The sequence below is a fragment of the Trichogramma pretiosum genome, unplaced genomic scaffold (genome assembly GCF_000599845.2).
Source record: "Trichogramma pretiosum strain Unisexual culture from Peru unplaced genomic scaffold, Tpre_2.0 scaffold18, whole genome shotgun sequence".
Classification (NCBI taxonomy): Eukaryota; Metazoa; Arthropoda; class Insecta; order Hymenoptera; family Trichogrammatidae; genus Trichogramma; species Trichogramma pretiosum.
Window position 1 is genome coordinate 902,477 of NW_019641681.1, and position 23,122 is coordinate 925,598.

At 40.1% G+C, this 23,122-nt stretch overlaps 3 protein-coding genes across 10 annotated transcripts in view; 1 reads left to right on the forward strand and 2 right to left on the reverse strand.

Annotated features, from left to right (window-relative positions):
* LOC106652309 (formin-J) overlaps positions 1-4,962 on the forward strand; it is a 46,509-nt gene extending 41,547 nt beyond the window's left edge. Inside the window, exons 18-23 of one of the 2 annotated variants that reach the window (XM_014371195.2) lie at positions 75-346; positions 560-902; positions 1,499-2,125; positions 2,201-2,816; positions 3,430-3,856; positions 3,932-4,962. In XM_014371195.2, coding sequence (XP_014226681.1) covers positions 75-346; positions 560-902; positions 1,499-2,125; positions 2,201-2,816; positions 3,430-3,856; positions 3,932-4,210 — 2,564 coding nt within the window. In that variant the 3' untranslated portion in view covers positions 4,211-4,962. The remainder of the gene's footprint in view (positions 1-74; positions 347-559; positions 903-1,498; positions 2,126-2,200; positions 2,817-3,429; positions 3,857-3,931) is intronic. The other variant, XM_023460985.1, reaches the window with a different exon arrangement.
* Positions 4,963-5,011: 49 nt separating this feature from the next.
* On the reverse strand, positions 5,012-16,804 carry LOC106652308 (ecdysone 20-monooxygenase). Of its 6 annotated transcripts, none has more exons than XM_014371194.2 (11): positions 16,531-16,804; positions 9,397-9,699; positions 8,629-8,827; positions 8,332-8,553; positions 7,849-8,047; positions 7,582-7,772; positions 7,250-7,448; positions 7,016-7,178; positions 6,748-6,914; positions 6,293-6,371; positions 5,012-6,203 (listed from the first exon to the last, which is right to left on the reverse strand). In XM_014371194.2, exons 3-11 carry the CDS (start codon positions 8,798-8,800, stop codon positions 5,886-5,888), a joined length of 1,710 nt encoding a protein of 569 aa, XP_014226680.1. In that variant the 5' UTR covers positions 8,801-8,827; positions 9,397-9,699; positions 16,531-16,804; the 3' UTR covers positions 5,012-5,885. The 6 variants fall into 6 exon arrangements, with proteins under 6 accessions (XP_014226680.1, XP_014226674.1, XP_014226675.1 ...); XM_014371188.2 differs by having other exon boundaries at positions 8,332-8,568; XM_014371189.2 differs by lacking the exon at positions 16,531-16,804 and adding an exon at positions 15,588-15,883 and having other exon boundaries at positions 8,332-8,568.
* Positions 16,805-19,221: 2,417 nt separating this feature from the next.
* LOC106652348 (cyclin-dependent kinase 8) lies at positions 19,222-23,055 on the reverse strand. 2 transcript variants are annotated; one of them, XM_014371268.2, is made up of 11 exons: positions 22,830-23,055; positions 22,466-22,568; positions 22,279-22,389; positions 22,063-22,203; positions 21,804-21,993; positions 21,622-21,736; positions 21,445-21,543; positions 21,298-21,370; positions 21,134-21,231; positions 20,934-21,060; positions 19,222-20,838 (listed from the first exon to the last, which is right to left on the reverse strand). In XM_014371268.2, exons 1-11 carry the CDS (start codon positions 22,958-22,960, stop codon positions 20,632-20,634), a joined length of 1,395 nt encoding a protein of 464 aa, XP_014226754.1. In that variant the 5' UTR covers positions 22,961-23,055; the 3' UTR covers positions 19,222-20,631. The 2 variants fall into 2 exon arrangements, with proteins under 2 accessions (XP_014226754.1, XP_014226755.1); XM_014371269.1 differs by having other exon boundaries at positions 20,632-20,838; positions 20,955-21,060; positions 22,830-22,960.
* Between the last annotated feature and the right edge of the window lie 67 nt (positions 23,056-23,122).

The window sequence follows — 23,122 nt, forward strand, 5'->3', positions numbered from 1 at the left end:
CATATGTGTCAGTAAAGCGTTTTGTTTCGAAAATATTTTCATTTATCACGTGTGTGTGTCATTTTACTTTGTAGAGAACGAAGGCAAAAATGCACTGCCGCGTAAATATAGTGAAGATTTGTCTTTAGGCCCCGAGAAACACAGGAAGCTCGACTGGCAGCCATCGGTCGAAAAGACCGACGTAATGCGCACGATGGAGGCCATCGAGGAAGCCCAGCCCGCACCGCAAACAGCAGCAGCGACTCCCAAAGATAAATCACCTTGGAGAAAATCAAGTCTGAACGTATCCAATCCCGAAGACGCCGACTTGAGATACTCGCGGCGACACAGATCGGGTACTCTGCAGGTATATAATATAAAATAATTTTTGCGAAATACGGTAGTTTCAATAGATTCGCGATTGATAAATCATATAATTTTCAATCTTTATTCATTCATTCATTCTTCTCTTCCGTTCATTCAAAAATGTGTCGCAAGACGAACAATAAACACGCTCCATTGAGTAAGAACCAATTACGGACACCATAAATTAAAAAAAACTATTCGTTTCGTATCCCAGGCCATTCGCGAAGAGGAGCGCAAGAAGAACAGCACCAACAGCGGCGGCACCAACAGTAGCAGCAGCACAACCAAAGCAAACGATGGTCTGGACGAGATGACCATCTATCTGCGAACGCCAACGACGCCGTCGGGTCGTCGTCTCGTGCAAGTGCAGAAATTAGACGACAAGCTCGACATCGACAGCGCCGACAACGCAGAGACGACACTCGGCGGCGGCGGCAACAGCAGATCGTTCAAGGACGCGACGACGACGAGCTCTGCTGCAATACCAGCTGAGAAATCATCGACGCCCAATGACCCCGGCAGCAGTAGTAACAACGCCTACGCTGACCTCGGAAGTGGTAATTACACAAATACACTCGCATATTACACACACACACACACACACACACACACACACACACACACACATATGTATTATATGACGAATTATGATGCTGCAGCGCCAGTCGAAGTTTGATTTTGTAATGTTTGAATTGATTTGCATTAATCTTATACATATAACACGGCCTACACGCGCAGCGCGCTGCTTGTGAGCCTCTACTATACGCTCTCTCTTTCTCGTGTACCTTGCAGATCGTTATCTTACACTTGTATACGTGCGCGCGTATGTGTATACACAGAAAGGAAGAACGATCGAGCGCGGGCCTCGGGGGTATCGCCGGCTTTTTTTTCCTCTTCTTCTTCTTCCACCGGGATGTACGCACTTGTTACCATTGTCTTTTTGGAGCACTATAATAGCTCTATATCGGTATATAACTCGAGTTTGGAATACCTTTTCATGTCTAGCCTCGTGAGTCGGCTATTTTTTTTTTCACTTTTCGAAGACGAGTTCCATGAGACGACACATAACTCTTACCGTATACATTTGTAACATTCGCAAAATTCCGATTAGATGACGTGCGACTATATGAACTTTCTTTACGTGTACTTGCAGGTAACTTCGACAGATTCTCGGCCGCACGCAGAACTCGCCGATACAAGAAGGGTCAAGATCCGTCGCAGCATGACAACGCCAGCGTCAAGCTAGATTTTGCAATGGATGATTCGGAGCCGGTTAATAGTAGTAATACACCAGCGCAACGGCCATCGACGCTTTCGTTGTCATCGGCAGATAACAACAGCAGCAGCAGCAGCAGCAGTGAGGCAATGTTGAAAGCTTGGCAGGACAAGCTTAAGCATCATCATCATTCGCAACGTAACGGGCAGCACGAAATCGATGCCGCGCGCGCCGAGATCGCGAAATCCGGCGAAGACCTGCAGCAATTGTCGACGGCGATCGGCTCGCATCGAAACACGTCGTCGCGTTTGCCGATAAGTCAGCCAGCACCGGTGCTCGCCGTGACGAACACGGTGCTGAGTCCGGTGATGCAGGAGTCCAGGCCCCGAGATCCGATGTGCATCGTGCCCGAGCGAGCCACGCCGAGTCGCGAGAGGAGACGCAGCATGATCGATCCGAGCCAAGTCAAGGAATCGTTGAGATTCATGAACGAGCCGGAACTCATCACGAGCTCGACCAATGAAAATTTACCGCCCAATAGTCAACTTGCTATGCAGTCTAGTAGTATGAGAGATTCATTAAAACTACCCATTGATGAAAAAAATTATGAATACTAATAAAAGTCGTTCAATTTTTCAGCTGAAGAAAATCTTGACATGTCAACGGAAAGCGAACCAAAGAGTCCATTATTTGGAAAAACCAACAGTCAATCTCGTTTTATACCCGATCTGACGACGACGAACAAGGCCCGAGAGCAGGAGCTCAACGACGAGGGCTTCGAGGAGACGCAGTCGCTCGTCTCGGAGACTCTGAGCCAGGAGGCGTCCTCGGGCAATTACGAGACCGACACTCATGACTCGACGCGCTGCTCACCGGCCGAGATGACGCGCAGCGGCGACACACCAAAAAAGTCTAATCCAAAGCTGTCTACCTTACCAAAGGTCACACAGTCGGCCAAGAGCAGCAGCGGCAGCGGCTCCGCAGGGTCGACCAGCAAAGTCGCCGCATCGTCGGCAGCAGCAGCTTTTTCGCGCAGGGACAGCAGCTCGAGGCTGGCCAAGGCGGCGGCGCAAGACAAAACCGTCGGCAGATTGAAGCAGGCGTTCGAGAGGCGAAACAGCCGCGACAGCGTGACTTCGACCCGATCGTCGTCGTCGGCCTCCAAGGCAGTACCGGCGGATAAAGGCGCGATCGGCAATAGCAGCAGCTACCTGCCCAAGCGAGCGGCGAGCCTGAAGCGTGAACCGCCCACGCGGTGAGTCATTGATCTTTCTTCTCTTTCGTGGGTGGGACTTTGCGCAGCTCTCTTTATATACATTCACATTGTGACACATATTATATCCTCTATGTATAGAAGGTATCGCGATCGATCGATCGCTTTTCGTTGTTTTACTCTTCTTTTCGCGCGAAATTTTCATTGTTCGAACCGATTTTCTCTGTTTATTATGTGTTCGAGTATGTACCAACAAAAGTGTCGAAGATCAATATCTTCGATATGGCTGTAATGAGTCTCCCAGATATATAATTTCGCGAATTTACGATCGAATGCAATTCGCATTGGCGCTCTTATATGATTCTTTAAGTGGCACAAGGACGCGCTTACGCCGCGTTCCGATCGCTTTGGTTTGATCGCTCTTTTAGCAGTTAATTACTATTTCATAAATCATCTTTAGCTTTGATCGTCGTACAAAGTATTTTTTTCTCAATTGTTTCTGCTCTCCGATGACGCTTCACTTATGAACAGAAAAATCATCGAAACCACATGCCCTGGTTGTGCAAAAAAAAAAAAACGAAATCAGCCAATCATCAACTTTTTCGACGTAACTATAATGATATTTTACAATTCGTTTTTCTTTTTACGCTTACAGCATGAGCAGTCTAGATAATCCAAAGCGTGCCTTACCAACGAGTCTGCGGAATCACGATCCCGTCGAGCGTTCAGCGTCTCGCAGCAGTCTGCGCAGCTCTCGGAGCTCCCTCAACAGTTCCACGTCGGTCAACACGGTGCGCAACAACAAAAAGCACATAGCGAGCGCGACAACAGCCAGCAAGGGACCGCATCTCGATCGGTTCAGCCGACCGATAAGAGCTCTGGCGGGCGATTTGGCTCGAAAAAATTCGGCTGAATCGAATAGCTCAGTTGACGAAAAAATTACAGCTAACAATGGCACCGGCGTCAGGAGGGTAGCGACGCTGAGAAGTTCCGTCAGTACCACGAAGATACCCGCGAGTCGAAGCAGCAGCAGTGGCAGCAGCGTCGGCCCAGCGGCCAAAATGATTCGTAAAGCTGTCCCCGTAAGTTTACGATTGTGTAGCCTCAATGTCTTCGTCTACTTGGAAACGATGATGATTTTCTTTTCTTTATTGCAGACGTCTTCGAATGTGTCGCGAGAGAGCGCCAGCAACGTTCGCAGACGCAATGTACCATCATCGACGCAGCAACCGACTACAGGGCTTTTAACGAATAATAAAAGCGCACCCTCCGGTACTACGGCGAAGGTGAGCTCTGTCGTAGCTCGCTTGACGGCACCGCGAGGCAGCAGTACCGGGACTCAACGCAGTCAGAGCTTCATGCGGCCGACCGCGGCTAGCGTCAACAAAAATACTATAGCTCCACTGCCAAAGGGCATCAAAACTCTCGTCAAGTAGTTTCTTTTTATTTTTAAAATTGATTTTTATCATCAACGATCGAGAATCTGTGCGAGTGAATGTATTAGTAATACCGGAATATATGAAGTAATTTTAACTATATTGCATGTAAATATTGAAACAGATTTATAAATTTATTCTTAATATATGCTCATTTACATATCGAAATGTTTAAAAAAACGTGACAGATGAACTTTATTTATTATGAAAGGTATTGAAAAACACTTATAAAGACTGATGAATTATTGAAAGTGCCTTGACTTTATGTTGGTTTCAAAATTTGTACACAAATTGGATATCAAAGCAAAAGTGAGGATCAATTGTACATTTTCATTGTAGTAATTTTTAACGTGATTACTTTAAAATTTTATATAATTACTTTACGTATCGTTTTATTTTTATTGATTGCCATCGCGCGTTATTTAAGTAGCTTAATTATTATTCATTGTATTCATTCAAACAGAGTCTAGCAGTATATTGCAGGACATTTTGTTTGGTAGACTGAAAAAATCAAAAGTAAGATTATTGAGAAAAGCAATACTGACCAGATTACCGTTTACTTATTTGAAGATACTCTCCTGGTCTACGCATCGATCTACATCTATCTATACAGCAATATAATGAAATGCAATTATCTCACTCTCGGCATAAAGCTTGGAAGAGTCATGAATTTAGCATATAATGAATGTTACGCTGATTTTTTTCTGATTCATTTATTTGAAAGATCTAAAATAAATTAATTTTTTCGGAAAAAAGGATAGACAAGAATTTTAATTTATTCAAAGAATTTTGCAAGAAATGTAATTACATAATTATATTTATTCATGCTTTCGAGTTTTAATACTCCACATATTTATACTTATACAGCGTTATAAAGATAAATTATATAAAATTATTATTTTTAACAAAACTGTAACATACATTGCGATTAACAATTAAGTAATCATCTAAGTGCATGGAATAATATAAACATAAGATAATGTAGTGTGTACGAAAATCGAAGTTAATAAAGTTGACTTGTGATCGGATAATATTTTTGTAATTCTACGACTCAACATGCAGTTATGCTATTACACTAAACAATAAAAACAATATGACTATAATTTTTCTGAATAAAATAACAAAAAAATTGATAAATGACATCTTTTCTAATAATGTATGAGAAAAATTTTAATTGAATAATCATATATATACAATAATCATTACGACGTCAAATGTTTGCGAGTAAAAAATAAAATCGTCGACTTTGAAATAACTGGTTGAACTTAAACTTAACAGTACAATTTGTATTCCAAGAGTGAAGGAATGTTACAGATACATTTTTTATGCTTATCAGAGGAACTATTTTCATTGTTATAAGTATTGATATGGTAAATAATTTTTTTACGATTTAATTTTCGTTTTTTTTATACTGATACTAATATTACCGGGACTTTAACCATACAAATTACTTATAACTTTATATCAGTCTTTTTGCGAACCGTCGTTCAACGAAGAAATTTGTATGTACATTTGACGATTATAAACACGTACGGTCATCAATAATACACATAATTACGAATACATGTATGTTCATTACGGAAAAATTTACAATGTTTACTCGAATGTGTATGCGTGTTGAGTGTGCGTAAACATATTTAAACTTAGAAAACTATCAGGGCTTTGAGGCGCGCGATCATGTTTCCGGAATATCTCTAAAAGATATCCTGACCGGGCCCTGGGGCGCCATTATGTACTCCGATTTGAGGACCAGCTCGTCCTCTGCGCTCACTACGAATGCGCGGGAGATCTTGGCGATCGCCAGCTGCAGCGCCTGATCGACGAATCGCTTGCCCGGGCAGATTCGGCGACCATAGCCGAAGGGCGCGACCAGATGCGGCGAGTGCGGCTGATAGCTCGAATTTTCCAGCCACCTTTCCGGTATCAGCTGTCTGGCGTGCACGAAGTTCTCCTCGTTCAATCCGGCGAGCCATGTGTGAAGCAAAACTACTGTCTGTTGGTCAACAGAAATCATGTAATGATGCACGATGTAAAAATCGCAGAGAATGAGAAAAGAACATTTTTTGGGCAAAAAAAACTTACTCCTGCTGGAAGCTCGTGATTGCTCAGCGTGGCGGATTGGTCGAGAATGCGAGCGATGTCAGGTGCCGTTGGGGTTAATCTAAGATTGCAAAGCACAAAACAACAACAGATTATCCCACGTGTTTTTTGAACTCTCTAACGTGCGCGTTAAAATTCATCCGGAATAACAGGATCTTATACAGTATTATTATTATGACACGCGCGAAATTACGTAATGCTAAAACCGGACACGCTGCTGCCGCTGTTGCTGCTGCTCCTCGTGATTATTCATAAGTCAACGAACTTGAATAAATTTTTACAAAGAAGGTACGCTTTTTCGCTATACCTTGACAATATTATAATAAGATGCTAAACCGGTTGGGTGCTCGCGTGGTATGTGCATTATAAGCAGATCATTTTTTTCCTTATTTTTTGCTGCCTCTTCTTCGTCTTTTTATAGCACCGGTGAGGCTTACCTGTATACTTCCTGGATGAAGGCCTTGATGTACTTGGCGTTTCTCATCTCCTTAATGGGTACTTCGCAGCGCTGCGGAGCCAACTGCTGGGCCTCTTCGTGGATTTGACGCTGTACCTCAGTGTGCTTTCCCATCTTGTGCAGCAGGAAGCAGAGAGTATTGCCGATCTTCGATTGATAAAAATTGAGAGAATGTTTTTTATTTTTAGTACAACGAGCAATCGATTTCTGTTTTTTGTTTAGCCAAAAATCAACGTAATAATACTCACGGTGTGAATACCCGCCGCGATGAAGTCGACGATGGCTGCTTTCTTGTCGCGATTGTCGAGGGTCTTTTCGCGCAGGATCGATTGGAAAACGGCTTCGACGGCCTCGTCCTGTGCCACGTCTTTATTCTCTTCAATCGTCTGGTTGATTAAATCCGATATTATACTGAAATAATGATAATACGTGAAACACTTGATGTCCGTTGTTGATTTGGCAAGCAAAAAAGTAAGCCTTACTCGTAAATAGTTTCTTCGCTCTGGATAAGATTTTTGTAAGCCGCGTTGGCGTAGTACTTCCAGGTCGGCAGTCCGTACGCGGCGTCTCTCGTGGCCAAGAAGTGCGTTCTCACGGCTTTGGCCAATTTTTGCGTCAACTCGCTCGTCGAGTCGGTTTTTAAAAAATTCATTCGTCTGCCCAGCACGAGCATGCAGGTACCTAATGAGGGAAATAAAGTAGCATTAAGTAATCGTGTTTCATGGTTTTAATGGATACGGCCAATGAAATTTACTAAAAAGTAAATAAAAATAAATAAATAAATAAAAAAGAGAGAAACAATTTTAGTACTAACTTTCCAGGCCGAATCTGCAGGCGATCTCTTCGAAACTGACGACCGTGTCATTCTCGTTTCTTCGATGTTTTATCAGCTCGACAAAGTCGTCAGTCACGGTGTTAAGGGACGAAAAGAAGCCGTTGATGGTCAACGACGACATCAAACCCGGTGTCAAGCTATTCCTCAGTTTTTCCCATTCAAGTCCTTGCCTACGTGTTACAAAAAAAAACACATAAGACGATATCTTGGGGGAGGGGGAAAAAAAATTCGAGGTAAAAAACTAACTCATTAACGAGTCCGCTATTGGTGTATCGATCCTTCCTCGACAGTCGATAATGCGAGATGATGTCCTGTGGCGGTCTCAACGGATACTTTGTATTGAGCTTCATTATCGTCTCGATGTCCTTACCATTGAATACCGAGATGATCTTGTAATTCCAATAAGACTCTTGCCTGACGATTTGACCGTATCTTATACTGAGGTCTGTACGCGACAAGCGGACGAGAGAGAGAGACAGAAAAGAATACGACGATTAATCGATCGTAATGAAAATAAAGTACGCGATTCAAGGGCCAATAAAGTTTGAAAATTCTAATGAGCGCCGTGACGTGTTTCACGAGTGCGCGTACAGTAGGAACCATTGACCCAGATAAACATATTGACGTGAATCACGACTCGCTACACTTAAACAATTTATGTATACGTCGGCGCGACGATTGAGAAAGATGATGAAATTTTTTTTTCTCCTTTTTTTTGTTTATACTCACCATGGTAGGCTTCGTGATTCCTGTCAACTTCGTAATACCCGACACCCCTGTAGAAAATCCAATTGGTCCCGATGAACGGCAGCGCCAGGGGTCCCGGAATCTCGTCGATTGTTTTGACTTGGTCATAATTTACGTCTGGGCTTGTTCCTGAATTCCTGTCTGTATTTGTGTCCGATTGAGTGTCCGGGTTTTCGTTTGAATTTCGGTCTTTGGTAAAAATTTCTAAAAAATATACGGCTAATTTTTTTTTTTTTTACATTAATTGCAACTATTTTCAACTTTCAAAAATTCTCGTACTTATAAATCCATGAATCACTGCTAATGTGGTTATCAAAATTTTGTTTGCCCAGCCATTCGTGAATACAGCCATCGTAACGAGACACCCGATCATCTGTAAATCGAGCAATCGGATTTTCCACTCGGACTCCTGCTCCATCGGCCTGCTAGTGTTTTCTTCTTGAGTCATCATTTTTAGTTTTTCATTCGTCTTGATTACCTGAAAAGAATAAAATGAATAAAAATTAAAATTAAATCGAGCTTTATCAGCTTATCCCCATTGAATTTGGCATTGTTTTTACATGATTTATTTGTCTGCAAACGTAAGGAGAAATCGTCTACTTTTTTAGCTATCAAATTAATAAATGCTTGCAAGTGTGAGTCTATTAAAAGTTTTTAAGTGCTAGTAAACGTATTAATCAAACATGTTGCAGAGTAATCTCTTATTTACCCTCTATCTCAACTCGCGTGAGTTACATATTATCTACGGATATAAATGCATAAAGTCATATGTGATCTCGATTTTACTTAGGAAACACTATTGGAATGTTTTTTGCCCCATTTTATTGAACTGATTCGGCTGATCGAAAATTTTCAATCAATCCCTCGCCGTTCCATAATCGTCTAATCGTCAACTTATCGGTGTGAACTGCAATTGATGAATTCTTGGATCGTTTTAGCATTATAGAGTCAACAATGATATTTACGTCTATTGTAAGATTACTTATCAACTATATCTTTCTATATAAATTATGTTGTAAACGTTTGATAGACGTTTCAATACTTTACTTTGGTATATCGGTCATGTTCGGTTAATCAGGTCCCGAAGGCGGTACAGCAGTCATAACGTCAGCAGATTATGTTTCTGAGAATCTGGGAGAGAGCGAAAAATCAACGCCGAGGAAACGTCGATCAGGCCGATTGGATCTTCGAAGCCAAGCAGTCCTTTTGACGAGGATGGGTGAATTGGGTGCGTCAGGCACCAAAACACTCGAGTGTATATTGCGCAAGTGGCGATAGTAGAGCTTACAGTATTTAAGGTAGTTCCCTCAGAACCTGACCTACAAATTCGGGTATATGTCTAGAAAAAATCTGAAAAAAATTCATACGTTTTCATTGAAAAATTCTAAGACTTTTTTGTTTTTTTTTTAATTTTTCGTACAGTTCATACTTATTGAGATAAAAAATCGCAAAGATTCATTGCTTGAAATTGTTTAAACTTGAATCTTTTATAGCTCGTGAACAATAGATTTTAGGAAAAATTTGCAATAGCACTTTTTTGTTTAAAATGACCCTAAAAACCTTTAAGAGTGGGTTTCAGGTCCAAAAGTTTAAATTTTTATTTTTGCAAAGTTTTTACATTAATTTTTCTCAAAAACTAAATGGTCAAGTTTTTCCAGTTTTTTAGCTATGTTTCAAAACATACTGAACAATCATCTCCTTGTTTTTGAAAAGATTTTATCGATGAGTTTTTTTAAAATCACACAAATAGCGTATTTTTGACACGCTAGCATAGGGATCCCACGTTAAAGAACCGAAATTTGAATAATTTTATTTCGGAAATAGTTTGGTTAAAGTTCCTGAAATTTCTCACATATATGAAAAGCACTGTCAATAATATGTGGTTAAAATTTCAAGACCCTTTATGGATAGTCATTTTTTTGAAGGAACTACCTTAAGTGCGAGGAGCGAACGTTGCCGATCCTAGACTGCTGCCGATCTCATCGTGTCTATTCTGCTAACTGCACATATCGTCGTCGCTCGGCGGGACGTGTGGAATCTCTCGTTTTCGCATAGACAAAGCGGCGGTGGCCGCGGCTGCTACTACTACTACTACTGCTACGACTTGGACAGGGGGGAGGTAGGGGGGAAAAGAGAGTAGCAAAAGAGCAGAGGCTGGAAGGGATAGTAGATTTGCAGAGCAGCAGCAGTAGCAGCAGCTGCAGCGGAGCTAGGCATGAGCTCGTCGACGCGGTCGTCTGTACTGCGAGTACAGCTCGAAAAAAAGCCCTCCGACGCGCGACTAGGAGAAAGAGAATTGCTATTCCCTTCCGGCACGATGCTGAGCGGCCGACTGTGGTACATCTCTCGCGGACTTTCGCTCCGTACCTAGTTCAGAGATTGTAAGACCCTAGTTGCGAAGCATTAAAGACGTTTTCGACGCGTTGCGCAACTCGCTCGACTCGATCGAGAATAAATACGACGAGTTTTGTTGCTCGCCGCAAATATGCCGTCAATATATATAAAGTATATAATTGTGTGTGCTGCACATATTGTAATCGGGCAGTAATGCTGAACTATGCGCGCATCGTCACGCCGACATGTTGCCGTTGCTCTACGCGAGCTCAGACACACGCGCCGCTGCTGCACTGCTGCTACAATAATATGACGTGATAACGAATATAGGTAATTGAGTAAACAACCAGAAGCAGCGGCCAAAGAGAGAGAAGCAGGGGGATTGCATTTTTACTTCTTCTACTCTACGATTATTCATCTCCAAATTATACGATACGCAGCTCGTTTCGCGCGCCAAATTTTCGCGCCAAGATTGCGATTATTATCAGACTCCCCTCGACTCGTAGCTGGAACGTTCCCGATGCAAGATGCGCATCCGACAGCCCCGATTATTCAGCAGAAAGACAAGACAGGCTTCATGTAGCGCTGGACCTCTTCGGGAAACTCCGAGACTCGCTGACTCCTCGGAAAAAAAAAGAAAATACGTGCTCGAATTATCGTTATCGCTCCTGGCGCCGGCAGCTTTCAATCTAATTGCATATATATGCACCCAACATGTTTCTTAGGATTTGTTCGTAAGCGATGCATTTTTGCCTCTCTCTCTCTCTCGCGTCTCTTAAAAAGACGAGCTTTCTCGTGAGTTTGATAATAATAACACAATTTATCATCAATAATGTACATAACATGCCCGATTGTGCACGCCACCCTATATGACTAACGTGTGGTCTCTGCGCGCGAGTATCGTAATAATTCATGAACCAAAAGTGGCTTTACCACAAATATACTATATAATATTTCACGTCGAGAAATCCTTCGGTCAAATATTCACCTTGGCGCGAGAGAGAGTGAGAGAGAGAGAGTATAGAGAGACTTTTGTTGTTTCTCGAAATCGCGCGTTCTTTTTTCTGTGAAAACAATTCGAATTTTTTTGCAGCCCGTATCGATACAGCTTGCTCTTTAAAATATATAAAGAGAATTTAACCGTGAAACGAGTGAGGTTGGTAAACAGAATTTCAATCTGACTGGAAAAATTCCTTAGCATCTCTATACGGCAGCGAGTTTTTGTACGTACGATATATATCTCCGATGTTCAGCTGTGTTTTTTTCCTCGAAAAAATGGATTTTTACAGTAACGGGACTCTGAATTGAATACATCACAAAATCGTGCGAGTCATCCGTTTCTAGAATAAAACTCGATAAGCCGATGGTGCAACATAAATAGAAATATATATCAAGTTATTAAATAAAAGTGTCTCGTCGCGCGGCAAACAAAGTCTCGGGGTATGCTCGCGTAATATATAGTTAACGCGTCGCGATAAAGTATTATTTATTCATAACGCACAGTTTTATTTATAATCATATTCATTATAGTTATCACAATTACGTTATTTTAAATCAATCGTTATTATATACTGGTTACACGCGAGAAGCTTCCTATTATGCTCTCACGAATCGTTGCATAATTTTACATAATAAGGGTGTGGATAAAAGTCGCTGAACCAATTGAGATGTTCCCGAAGCGCGATCGACCTGCGCGAAACACTCAAAAGTTTCGATCGTCAGTATCGTATCGGCGCCTAAACGGCATACCAGTCGATCCAAATGTACACAGCTGCTCTCTCAGCTTTCCGCGTAAAGCGATGCGCGCGCGGGATACGTTATATATTAAAATTGACGATATCCTGCCGAACTTGGGTGGATATATTAAAATATTACGCACGTGAGTCGTGCGTGCTTGTGTGCCTATAATAATATACGTAATATATCCTGAAATTTTGAAGCAAAAACACACACATACTCACACACAAGCGAGTATAGTTAACGGTTTAGCCGAATATTACGCGCGCGAGCCGATATAGATGCTTTGCATATTTCACAGTCCGTATATCACTTTTTTGGTGTGTGGTGAGTGTATTGCACACTACTGCTGCCCAGAGTGACTCAAAGTTCATCGGTCCTTTTTTGTTGCTCTTTTTTTTGGCGAACAGTTGAATGCACTTTTGCGGACGATCGTAACACAACGATATGCAATAATGTCGAAAATAAAGCGCATAGGTTTATCAACAAAAATTAATAATACGACCGATGCGCGATTGCTATCGGAAAGCGGCGCGGCTCGCGTAATCTTACGAACGAGAGAGGCCAGCAAAGAAAATCCAATGCCTTTTTAGATTTTTTATCTCGCTTCGAGAGAGCGAAAAAAGCATTAATTATTCTCTTGAACAAATAGGATTGGTCGGGTATAGCCAAGATAAAAATGATAAAAAAATGACGTAAGCAAATCGATACACTTTTGTCGTTTGTAAAAAGAAAGATCAAGACAGAGAGAGAGAGAGAGAGAGAGAGCATGAGACTCTCGCGGACTCATGGGAAGTGCTGGATTTATTTGCATCGGGATATCGAGCCGATCGGGATGCCGAGTTTTCGATAATTTTTTTTTCACTCATGAGCTTATGTTTAAAAGCTCTTATCGCATCGCATCAATATTAAATTTCTTTAATTTCATTTAATCCATCACGAGAGCTCGATTTTAATAATTGTAAGCACGTGAATCATTCAAGATTTTTCATCGTATCACGTTTATGTGCGATTGTAATTACGTTGCATTTCAACGAGCACGTTTTCGTTTATCATGCCGGTAATTGTATTTGTTTTGATTGCAACAAAGTCGGTAGCGATTCTGTAATGCATTTTCATGCTGAAAATTTATTTTTCTGCAAAATCGACTCGACTATATGGAAAGTGTTCCTATAAGGTGAAAGTTGACAGCAGTGGAGTCAAGATAAGTCAGATTTGCAAGATTTGTTAGTTTATATAGATTTGAAGCGATGTCGCACATATCTCGCGATGATCTTGACTTTCACGCGGCTCGCATCGAGAATATTCGAGCGACGAGTCTCTGATAATAATCGCAATCTTGGCGCGAAAATTTGGCGCGCGAAACGAGCTGCGTATCGTATAATTTGGAGATGAATAATCGTAGAGTAGAAGAAGTAAAAATGCAATCCCCCTGCTTCTCTCTCTTTGGCCGCTGCTTCTGGTTGTTTACTCAATTACCTATATTCGTTATCACGTCATATTATTGTAGCAGCAGTGCAGCAGCGGCGCGTGTGTCTGAGCTCGCGTAGAGCAACGGCAACATGTCGGCGTGACGATGCGCGCATAGTTCAGCATTACTGCCCGATTACAATATGTGCAGCACACACAATTATATACTTTATATATATTGACGGCATATTTGCGGCGAGCAACAAAACTCGTCGTATTTATTCTCGATCGAGTCGAGCGAGTTGCGCAACGCGTCGAAAACGTCTTTAATGCTTCGCAACTAGGGTCTTACAATCTCTGAACTAGGTACGGAGCGAAAGTCCGCGAGAGATGTACCACAGTCGGCCGCTCAGCATCGTGCCGGAAGGGAATAGCAATTCTCTTTCTCCTAGTCGCGCGTCGGAGGGCTTTTTTTCGAGCTGTACTCGCAGTACAGACGACCGCGTCGACGAGCTCATGCCTAGCTCCGCTGCAGCTGCTGCTACTGCTGCTGCTCTGCAAATCTACTATCCCTTCCAGCCTCTGCTCTTTTGCTACTCTCTTTTCCCCCCTACCTCCCCCCTGTCCAAGTCGTAGCAGTAGTAGTAGTAGTAGCAGCCGCGGCCACCGCCGCTTTGTCTATGCGAAAACGAGAGATTCCACACGTCCCGCCGAGCGACGACGATATGTGCAGTTAGCAGAATAGACACGATGAGATCGGCAGCAGTCTAGGATCGGCAACGTTAAATGCCGCAAGCTCTACTATCGACACTTGCGCATATCCACTCGAGTTTTTTTGGTGCCTTACGCACCTAATTTACTCATCCTTGTCAAAGGGACTACCTGATCGACGTTTGCTGGATACCGATTTATAATGTTCTTCTAGATTCCCGGAAACCTGATTAGCTGATCATGATCAATATCTCAAAGTAAAGTATTGAAACGTCAAGCGCCGATGCGATACAATGTTTACAACAAAACACGAGCCTCCAATATTCGACTAATTATACTCGAGGCAACATAAACATCAACGATTATAAATAATTGAGAGATTACAAACAAATGAAAAAACAAAAACACTCGAGGACTTCGGGCTAAATATAAACGATCCGCTCGACGCACAAAATACAGAGAACAGCATGTGTGCAAATAATACTTCCGTTTGGGGAAATATGCAGTAATTATTTTTCAAACATCCGACCGCTTATATTACGCGATACACGGCTCGTACGAGCTCGAACGAGCGAACAAACGAAAGAGGCGATTATCTCATATTAATTAACGACCGAATGTAAACATGCATTTTTCACACCCGCTGAGATTGAAAGCGAAAGTCAACCGATTTTTCATCGTCGTTGTCGCGTCCCTGCATCGACTGAGTGTGTTTCTGTGTATGTGTGTGGCATGTGCGAGTGTCGTGTTTGCGCGCACGCTCGCGAGTGTCTGTGTGTGACGACGATTCACCCTGACCCTGCCATTCCATACTCGCAACAGCAGCAGATCACACACAATTGCACCGCGCGCCGAGTTCAAGGCTCGTCAATTCGACTCAATGATGATCGGTTTACGCGCAAGGGATCGCGCGATTTCTTACGGAAATGTACGCGATCTCCAAGGCGTTTCTTCGCACTGCCGTAACTGCAGATTATTCTTAATCACTCCGGATTATTATTAAAAAAAAAAAATCACGATGGAGTTGAACAAAAATTTGAACTCACCACTCTGGCAATTCTCCGTGTGTGTACTTTGTCAAGTGGAAATAAACCTCGTGCGTCTCGATCTTCCTGCTGCTGCTGCAGCAGCACACACAGATACGGATAGATACAGAGATGAAGAGAGATAGCAGAGAAAGAAAAAGAGAAAAAGATCGGCAATATCTCGGCTTTTCACGTGCAAAAAAAAGGTCTCTCTCGCAGGAACGAGAGGAGGAAAGCAATCTCGATGAAAAAAAAGTACACGAGTGCAAGATTATATATATACGGATAAATATACGCGAAAAGCAAGAAAGAAAGATGCGCCGGCAACGCTGTTCCGATGCTTTCTGACCGCGAGAGAGTGTATATAATATACAGAGAGAGAGAAAGAGAGAGAGAGAGAGAGAGAGAGGCACACTGCGAGAGGGACAACTCTACTCCTCGAGAGCCGCTTGCGGCGCTCAGTGGTTTATATAGCTCTTTCTCTCTTTCTCGCTCGCTCTCTTGCTCTTCTGTGCCTCTCTGTGCCTTACCGAGCACTCTGCTGACTGCTCTGCCCGGTACATATATACATATGTATGTGTGTATATGCTATATATATGTGATGCGGTGGTGATGATACCGAGCGCACGCATGACGACGTGCCGAGTCTCTCTCTCTCTCTCTCTCTCTCTCGTTCGGAGCTCTCTTGCGCTTCAAGATGCGACGCATCATATAGCAGCACATGTGTGTACGGATGCACACATGCACACATGCCGGTGGAGAGTGCATCGCGGCACAAACACACACATACAAAAATAATGCACATGTATAAAGTGCAATACATACATGAATGTGGCGCACGAGTAAATGTGTGTTTATACGAGTAGGGGATGGGTGTGTGTACGTACACAAATACATACGCAGATGCAGCAAGAAGAGGTGCGCGCGCGAAAGCGATTAGAGGTAAGTATGTGTGGCTACTCACCTTCTTATTATTTTTTTTCGTTGCAGGCTCGCTGCTCTCTCGCTCCTCTCTTCGCACTATGTCCTTTGTACACTTTTACACACACGCGATCTTTATTTTTTTTTATATTACATGTATAATAATATACACTGGCACACGCACACAATCGTGATTTTAAAAGTGCATGACACGTGAGTACACACGTGAAGATTATGTACATATACGTCTCTATTTATACAAAAGTCGTGGAGCCGGAGAGGTGTGCGCCTCGCGCTGGTTGTGAACCAGAAGCACGAAAAGTATACTACTGAATGTAAGCGCTCACCTTTCCTCGGGCTTTTATATACGCGCTGCGGCTTTTCTTATCTGCGCGAATCAACGCGCTGATCTCGCTCGCGAGAGAGGCCCGGGAGAGAGAGAGAGAGAGAGAGAGACAGCAGATACATACTTTAGGCTATTCTATGCAGACTTTCGGGCAAAGGAGAGCGCGTGGATAGGCACACGTCTATTCCTTAATGTATGTATATGAGCTATTTGTTCATTTCGATTCCTCGATTTCGCACGCGCGCCTGCGAGTGTGGTAGGAGGTGAGCAATAGACGACAGGATTCTCATTAACGATGACTCGGGCAAAAAAAGATCTATGATGGTCCCTCATTAATTACACATCGCCGATTCGGACGACTTGATTATTGAGCTCGGCGATAGGTAGGCAGGCTCTTGCTAATAATAACCCATTATCGTTTCTAATTACTCGAACACAGAAATCGGTATACACTTTCACGAGCGCACGTGTAAAGCTGCCGTCTATGATTTAGTTTGTAAGCAATAAAAGCCACTCTTGATGCCTCCTGTCTCTACATTGGCGAAAGTGCCATTAAGAAAACGCGTTTAAATCTACTTCTCTACTCGTCTATGATGTACACCAAAGAAACATTTTCAATCGTCGGAATATAATTTTAATTCATTATTTTTATTTAATGGATGGAAAAATTTGCGCTAACTTACTGCGCATCGTCTCGATGATTTTTTTGTTTGCTCTCGCATGTGTGCGCGCGAATCGTGCCACAGCCTATGACGCCAAATTAAACCCGAACAAGTTCAACTCCCGCGAATTGTCTTACCGTACACAGCAAAGACGGTTAATTCATTACGTATATGTGCATTAATTATGAAATGTTATGGCTAAATGGGCTGCGCGTGCGTCTTGCGAAATTCCCAAAAATTTTGATTTTTATCTGCCGTTTGAACGCCAAAAGAGACAATATTTAAAGAATGCGTGCGGATAGCTTTCTATGATCGTGATTCGACGCTGATACATTTCGATCGTATTTTTGAAACGAAAATTACAATGATTGGGTAATTTCCAATATCTCTTGGCGGAGGATGCTGGATGGCCTTAATGATCTAATTGGTTATCGTAATCGATTGTTTCTCAAAAGATGAATAAATTAAATCTAATCTGGTGAAGCCGTAAAGATGTATTCTAATTCAGCGATTATCCATTATGCAATAGGATCGATAATCGACGATCGACGATTTGTTAAATTTTACATAACTTTGTAAGATCAAAAGTAAGAGAGTCGACAAACTGATTATCAAAGTTTTAACGAAAGTCAAATTATTCAATCGCTCGAAACTTAAAATCGTAACGGAAGACATAAAGACACATAATTCCTTTGAAGAAATTTTCCTTTACTCTACAGCTTCCTAAAATAACGCGACGTTTTTTAATCTCTTTGTTTTGTTTTGTTTTCTTGCAAGACGCACGCACATGCGTTATCGAGTGACTCGTGGGAGTAAATGAGCATTTGTTGCTCCAAAAAAAAGTGAATTGTAATCGTTGATCAAAACAAATGATTCTCGCGATATTGGCTAATTGACGTAAGTGTAATCCAAACACACCGGAAAATCGGTCATAAATTTCAAATGCTTCAAAACGATAAAAATTGCACCCGTGCTCGACGCGTGCGACTAAATTTTTTTAATTTTTTTTTTTTTTTAATTTAATTATTGCCAGTGGCAGGGATTAATTGTGCGTCCTTAAAATCGTCGTACGGATCGTTTCCGTCGGTAAACGAAAACGGCGCAGTAGCATTTGATTATCATGTATGACGAAATTTCGAGTTAAATTTTTTGAGCAGCTAAAGGCATTGCTTTTGATATTTCGATTAATCACTTAGCATAATGATGTGAGAACAGGTTGTTCGTAGAACAAAGATCAAGGCTCTTGCTAGGATAGGAAATACCAGAATAGTGATGACAAAAAAAATCAATTTTTCGTCGATAATTCGGAACGCGATTTTTGAGAACTTATATTTGTATTTTTAATGGCTGCGATACGCGCAGGTGTTCAAGATTTTGAAATAACAAAAACAAAACTGCAGGTTTCCATAGCGATTGTGTTACGTTTGAGGGTGGAGTTTTTCCGAGAGGATCTTTCAAAAAATTTAGCTCCTATTATTAGCGTCGCAAATGTTTCATTGATCGTAAGTTATTTGGCTTTCAGTTTATGTTTTCAGGGGTTTGTTATTGAGAATTCAAGTAAAAATTTCACAACAAATAATTTAAATTTTATTACACCACTGGTAAGAGGTAGGATTATTCAAATTTTATCCGAAAATCTCGATTAAGATAAATAGAATAGATCGTTTCGTAATGACCATTAGTTAGATAGGAAATACAATTTGAATAATTTTTAACAAAATCGTACTTTCATTGAAAAATATTTTATTCATATAGCAATGCTCCTGTCGATCATTATTTTCTCTCCTTGTGTTTTACATAAATACATGGTTGTTTTCACGTTATTATTCATGCCGTCATTCAAACAATTCAACATCTAACAAATGAAAATAGCTTTTCAATTAAAAATCTTTATAAGAAATTTAATTTTTTGAATTTGCGATAATAAATATTTTATAGTCAAATTATTAATTAGTTAAGTTATACCTTTATGAATATACCTAAATGTCAAACTAACCGCTAAAAGAGAAAAAATACTTTACACTTTAGTCTAAATATAAATGCTATGGAGTCGACTTTTAAAATGCACTTCAGCAAACACCTTTGAAATTGAATTAAATAAAATTTTTATCTAACAACTACAACGTGGGTCAATAGTTACAAGCGTGGCTTTGTAACGACGCCAACAACTCATTATTAATTTGATTCGTATATTTTCTAAAAACTTGATCGCCTGAATTTCGTCAGGAATAATTTACATAGTAAATGGGTTAAAAAAAACGAATAACTAAATATAGCTACTCAATCAGGCGAAGTTCGTCATAATAACATTACATGATTGAAAAAAAGTTCCCGTTTCAAAATAAATTATCAGCTTACTTTGAGGCTGTGTAAATTGACGAGCACTTCAAGATGACGAATATCGAACTGCACCCATGAGAGATTTCGTCGCAGTTGCAACTGCAACGAAGTTTCGCGAACTGTTCAAATTCATTGCAAATCCGGGAATTATATTGCTGTTGAGATAATGATTATTTTAATCATTTGTAAATGTTTTCTGTGTCGGGGTATTGAAGCAATGATTGTTGCATTACATTAATTAGATAATTTGATTATACAAGTACTTATTCTCCGAGTTTCGTTGCAATTTTAATGTAGCTTCAAATTGTTTGCTAGGTGATTGTAAAAACTTTAAAGAGAAATTCATTCTAAAAATAGAAGTAAAGAGAAAAAATTATCACAATTTTAAACTTCAGGGGTATAATATCTTCATAAGATGAAAAAACTCATCAATTGTAGATAAATACTCATTTTTCATACACTAAAACTTTTCTCTGCAAATATTAGTAAGTGCGCTTTTCACGAACTGCAATCGTAAACTTGGCTGGAAATTCACACATCACCGAACTTTTGATAAAGTATCGTTTGTGTTATTAATGATCATCAATCGAAGATATTGATAAGATAAAATAATCTTTTTTCACGGCTCTGTGATCAGAGTTATTCTAGGATCTAGAAACGAGTCTCGTTAATACACATTAGAAAATTTTCAAGAACGGTTCAACTTTCGTCGAGCGTATACTAAAAAATCCAATCGCGCTTGCTTACAAGGGCGAATTTTAAAAGTCTATTCTTTTTAATTACTTAAAGAGATTCATCAAAAACGTTGATGGAAATTCGAGGGTTGAGTCGGTTGATTCGTTGAATACACCATGCCAGGTGGTTGCTGGTGTTGCATAGCATGATTCTGATGTTGATGAAACTCAGGACCTCCGTGCGGCCCGTTCAATCTTACTCGTTTGGGATTGGGTCCGTGATTGTGATCACCATTGCCTTGTTGCTGCTGCTGTTGCGGATTTTGTTGCTAAAAATAGTTAGTATTTAATATTTCAGCCACTTGAGTATAATAGAAAAAATTTTCGTTATAAAAAGAAAAAAAAGAAAAAAAAATTTTAGTACTTGATACTGAGTGATCCTTACTGTTTGTTGTTGATTTTGCCTATTTTTATTTTCAGTCTTATCTTCTGAATCGTCATCTGTCAAGAATTCTCTTTTTGGATATGGAATAGCACATCCAGCAAAGATACTAAAAGCAATATTTAAGAAAATATGAAATTAACTTTATCAATTAAAATATTTTTATAAAATATAATTCTCACTCTTGAGTTGGCAGTGGATCTTCTTGAAAATAAGGATCTTGCATGGACTGTTCTGATGTTATCCTCTTATTTGGATCCATCATCAACAATTTTTGTAACTGAAATTTATATAGTTATAAATTAATGTATTAAATGAATATAAAAAATTATCTTTTGATTCTTACCAAATTGAATGCTTTGCTATCTGGTTTGATTTTATGACGATCCATATATTTGGTAAGAGAACAATTGGCATAGCTAAAAATAGACAATGTTAAATTTTCTCTGTGTTTTTCGGACTGATTTTACATATTATGTTATAAAGATTTTACTTAGATCTTTTGAAGTCTCTCAGTAGAGTTTGATGTTCAGGCATTTTTTTAATGTCTTCCCAGTCTTTTTCCAGTGGAAAGCCCATTACATTGAATATTCTAAAATGATTCATGATGATTTTAAATGATGTTACAAGATATATAATTTCATATCAAAAGTATAAAACTTTTACATACCTATCTAATTGATCATGATGGTATGGATTACTGGTTTTGATGTCTTCTTGTCTACAATGGAAGATAGGTTCTGAGGTCAAGAGCTCAGCAAATATACAACCTATAGCCCATATATCTGTGCAAGAAGAAAACGTATCATTAATCAATTGTTACACCTAATGAATCAACTAAAATATATTTACCTATAGCCTTAGTGTAATGCCTAGCACCTAAAAGTAATTCAGGAGCTCTGTACCAAAAAGTAACTACAACAGGATCTAAATCTGCCAATGGTTTTAATGGAGCATTAAATAAACGAGCAAATCCCATGTCAGCTATCTTAACACGGCCTCTTTCATTTCCTTCACCCATTACCAAAATATTTGCTGGTTTCTATGAATAACATTAAAATTTTATTATAATTAATATATTTTTTAGTGTATACATATGATAGAATATTACCAAGTCTCTATGAAGAACCCAATTAGAATGAAGGTAGTGTATGCCATCAAGAATTTGATATAACAATGATTTTACCATACTTTTTGGAACTAGAATTTGTTTCTTATTAGCTTTAGCAGCTCTATGGAATTTGATGATGTGCTGTGAGAATAAATTCATTAAGTATTTTTACTATAATATACATGTACAGTGACTGAATATGGATAGTAATTTTACCCATAAATCGTGCTCAGCAAAGTCAAATAGTAACCAAACTTTGCGATCGTTGTGTGACAAAAATACCCTGATGAGGGTGATGACATTTACATGTCTCAATTCTCGGAGCAACTGAAAATTTAAATCATTTACTTTTTAATCTATATGACAATTGATTATTCAGTTAATTAATCAAATAGAAACTTACAGTGATTTCTCTACAAGCTGACATGGATAGCCCTGTACCTTCAATTTGCTTTAGAGCAAAATCTTTGGTGTCTGGCCTACTTTTTAGTTCACTATCAGGTACACTAAAATCATTGAATTTCTAATTACACCATTGCTACATAATGAACATTGAATTAGGGCATCAAAACTCATCAGTGAACATTGCAAAAAATTTAGCTTTGCTCAATTCAACATTTTTGTAAATAAGAAATTATACAAAATTCAACTGCTCAGATTTTATGATTCATTAGATTTTTCACTGACACTGACAGTAGATTTCAAATCTTCGTAAATAATTACGAATAAAAAACATTCTAATGAAATTATTGCAAAGAAAAACTAACCCTTCTTTTCTTCGAGCCTTATAAACGTGACCATAAGTACCACGTCCGACTTTACAACCTTCGAATTCGAACAAGTCCTCGACTTTAATCCGGTCCTTTTGCGTCTTCATCTTAAATTCATAATCCATCATGATTTAGGATAAATAATAAAGAACCACAAAAAAGTTTTTTCACTCAATACAACGCTCCGATCAACCACACAAGCGAACACTTATCATCAGCATTTTCCCCTATGCTCGCGGAATTTTAGTTCGCTCTTCGGTCTGCAAGGCACAAAGCAGCCTATGCGAGGC

What these genes read in the sequence shown, in the direction of transcription:
- LOC106652308 (XM_014371191.2), bottom strand. Translation starts at nt 8,800, where the DNA reads ATGATGACTCAAGAAGAAAACACTAGCAGGCCGATGGAGCAGGAGTCC. An exon ending in AGTGATTCATGGATTTATAA is followed by an intron (nt 8,569 to 8,628) that starts GTACGAGAATTT and finishes AAAAAAAATTAG; the next exon opens with CCGTATATTTTTTAGAAATT. An exon ending in ATCACGAGCTTCCAGCAGGA is followed by an intron (nt 6,204 to 6,292) that starts GTAAGTTTTTTT and finishes GTTGACCAACAG; the next exon opens with ACAGTAGTTTTGCTTCACAC.
- LOC106652348 (XM_014371268.2), bottom strand. Translation starts at nt 22,960, where the DNA reads ATGATGGATTATGAATTTAAGATGAAGACGCAAAAGGACCGGATTAAA. An exon ending in GGGTTCTTCATAGAGACTTG is followed by an intron (nt 21,994 to 22,062) that starts GTAATATTCTAT and finishes TGTTATTCATAG; the next exon opens with AAACCAGCAAATATTTTGGT. An exon ending in AGAGACTTCAAAAGATCTAA is followed by an intron (nt 21,371 to 21,444) that starts GTAAAATCTTTA and finishes GTCTATTTTTAG; the next exon opens with CTATGCCAATTGTTCTCTTA.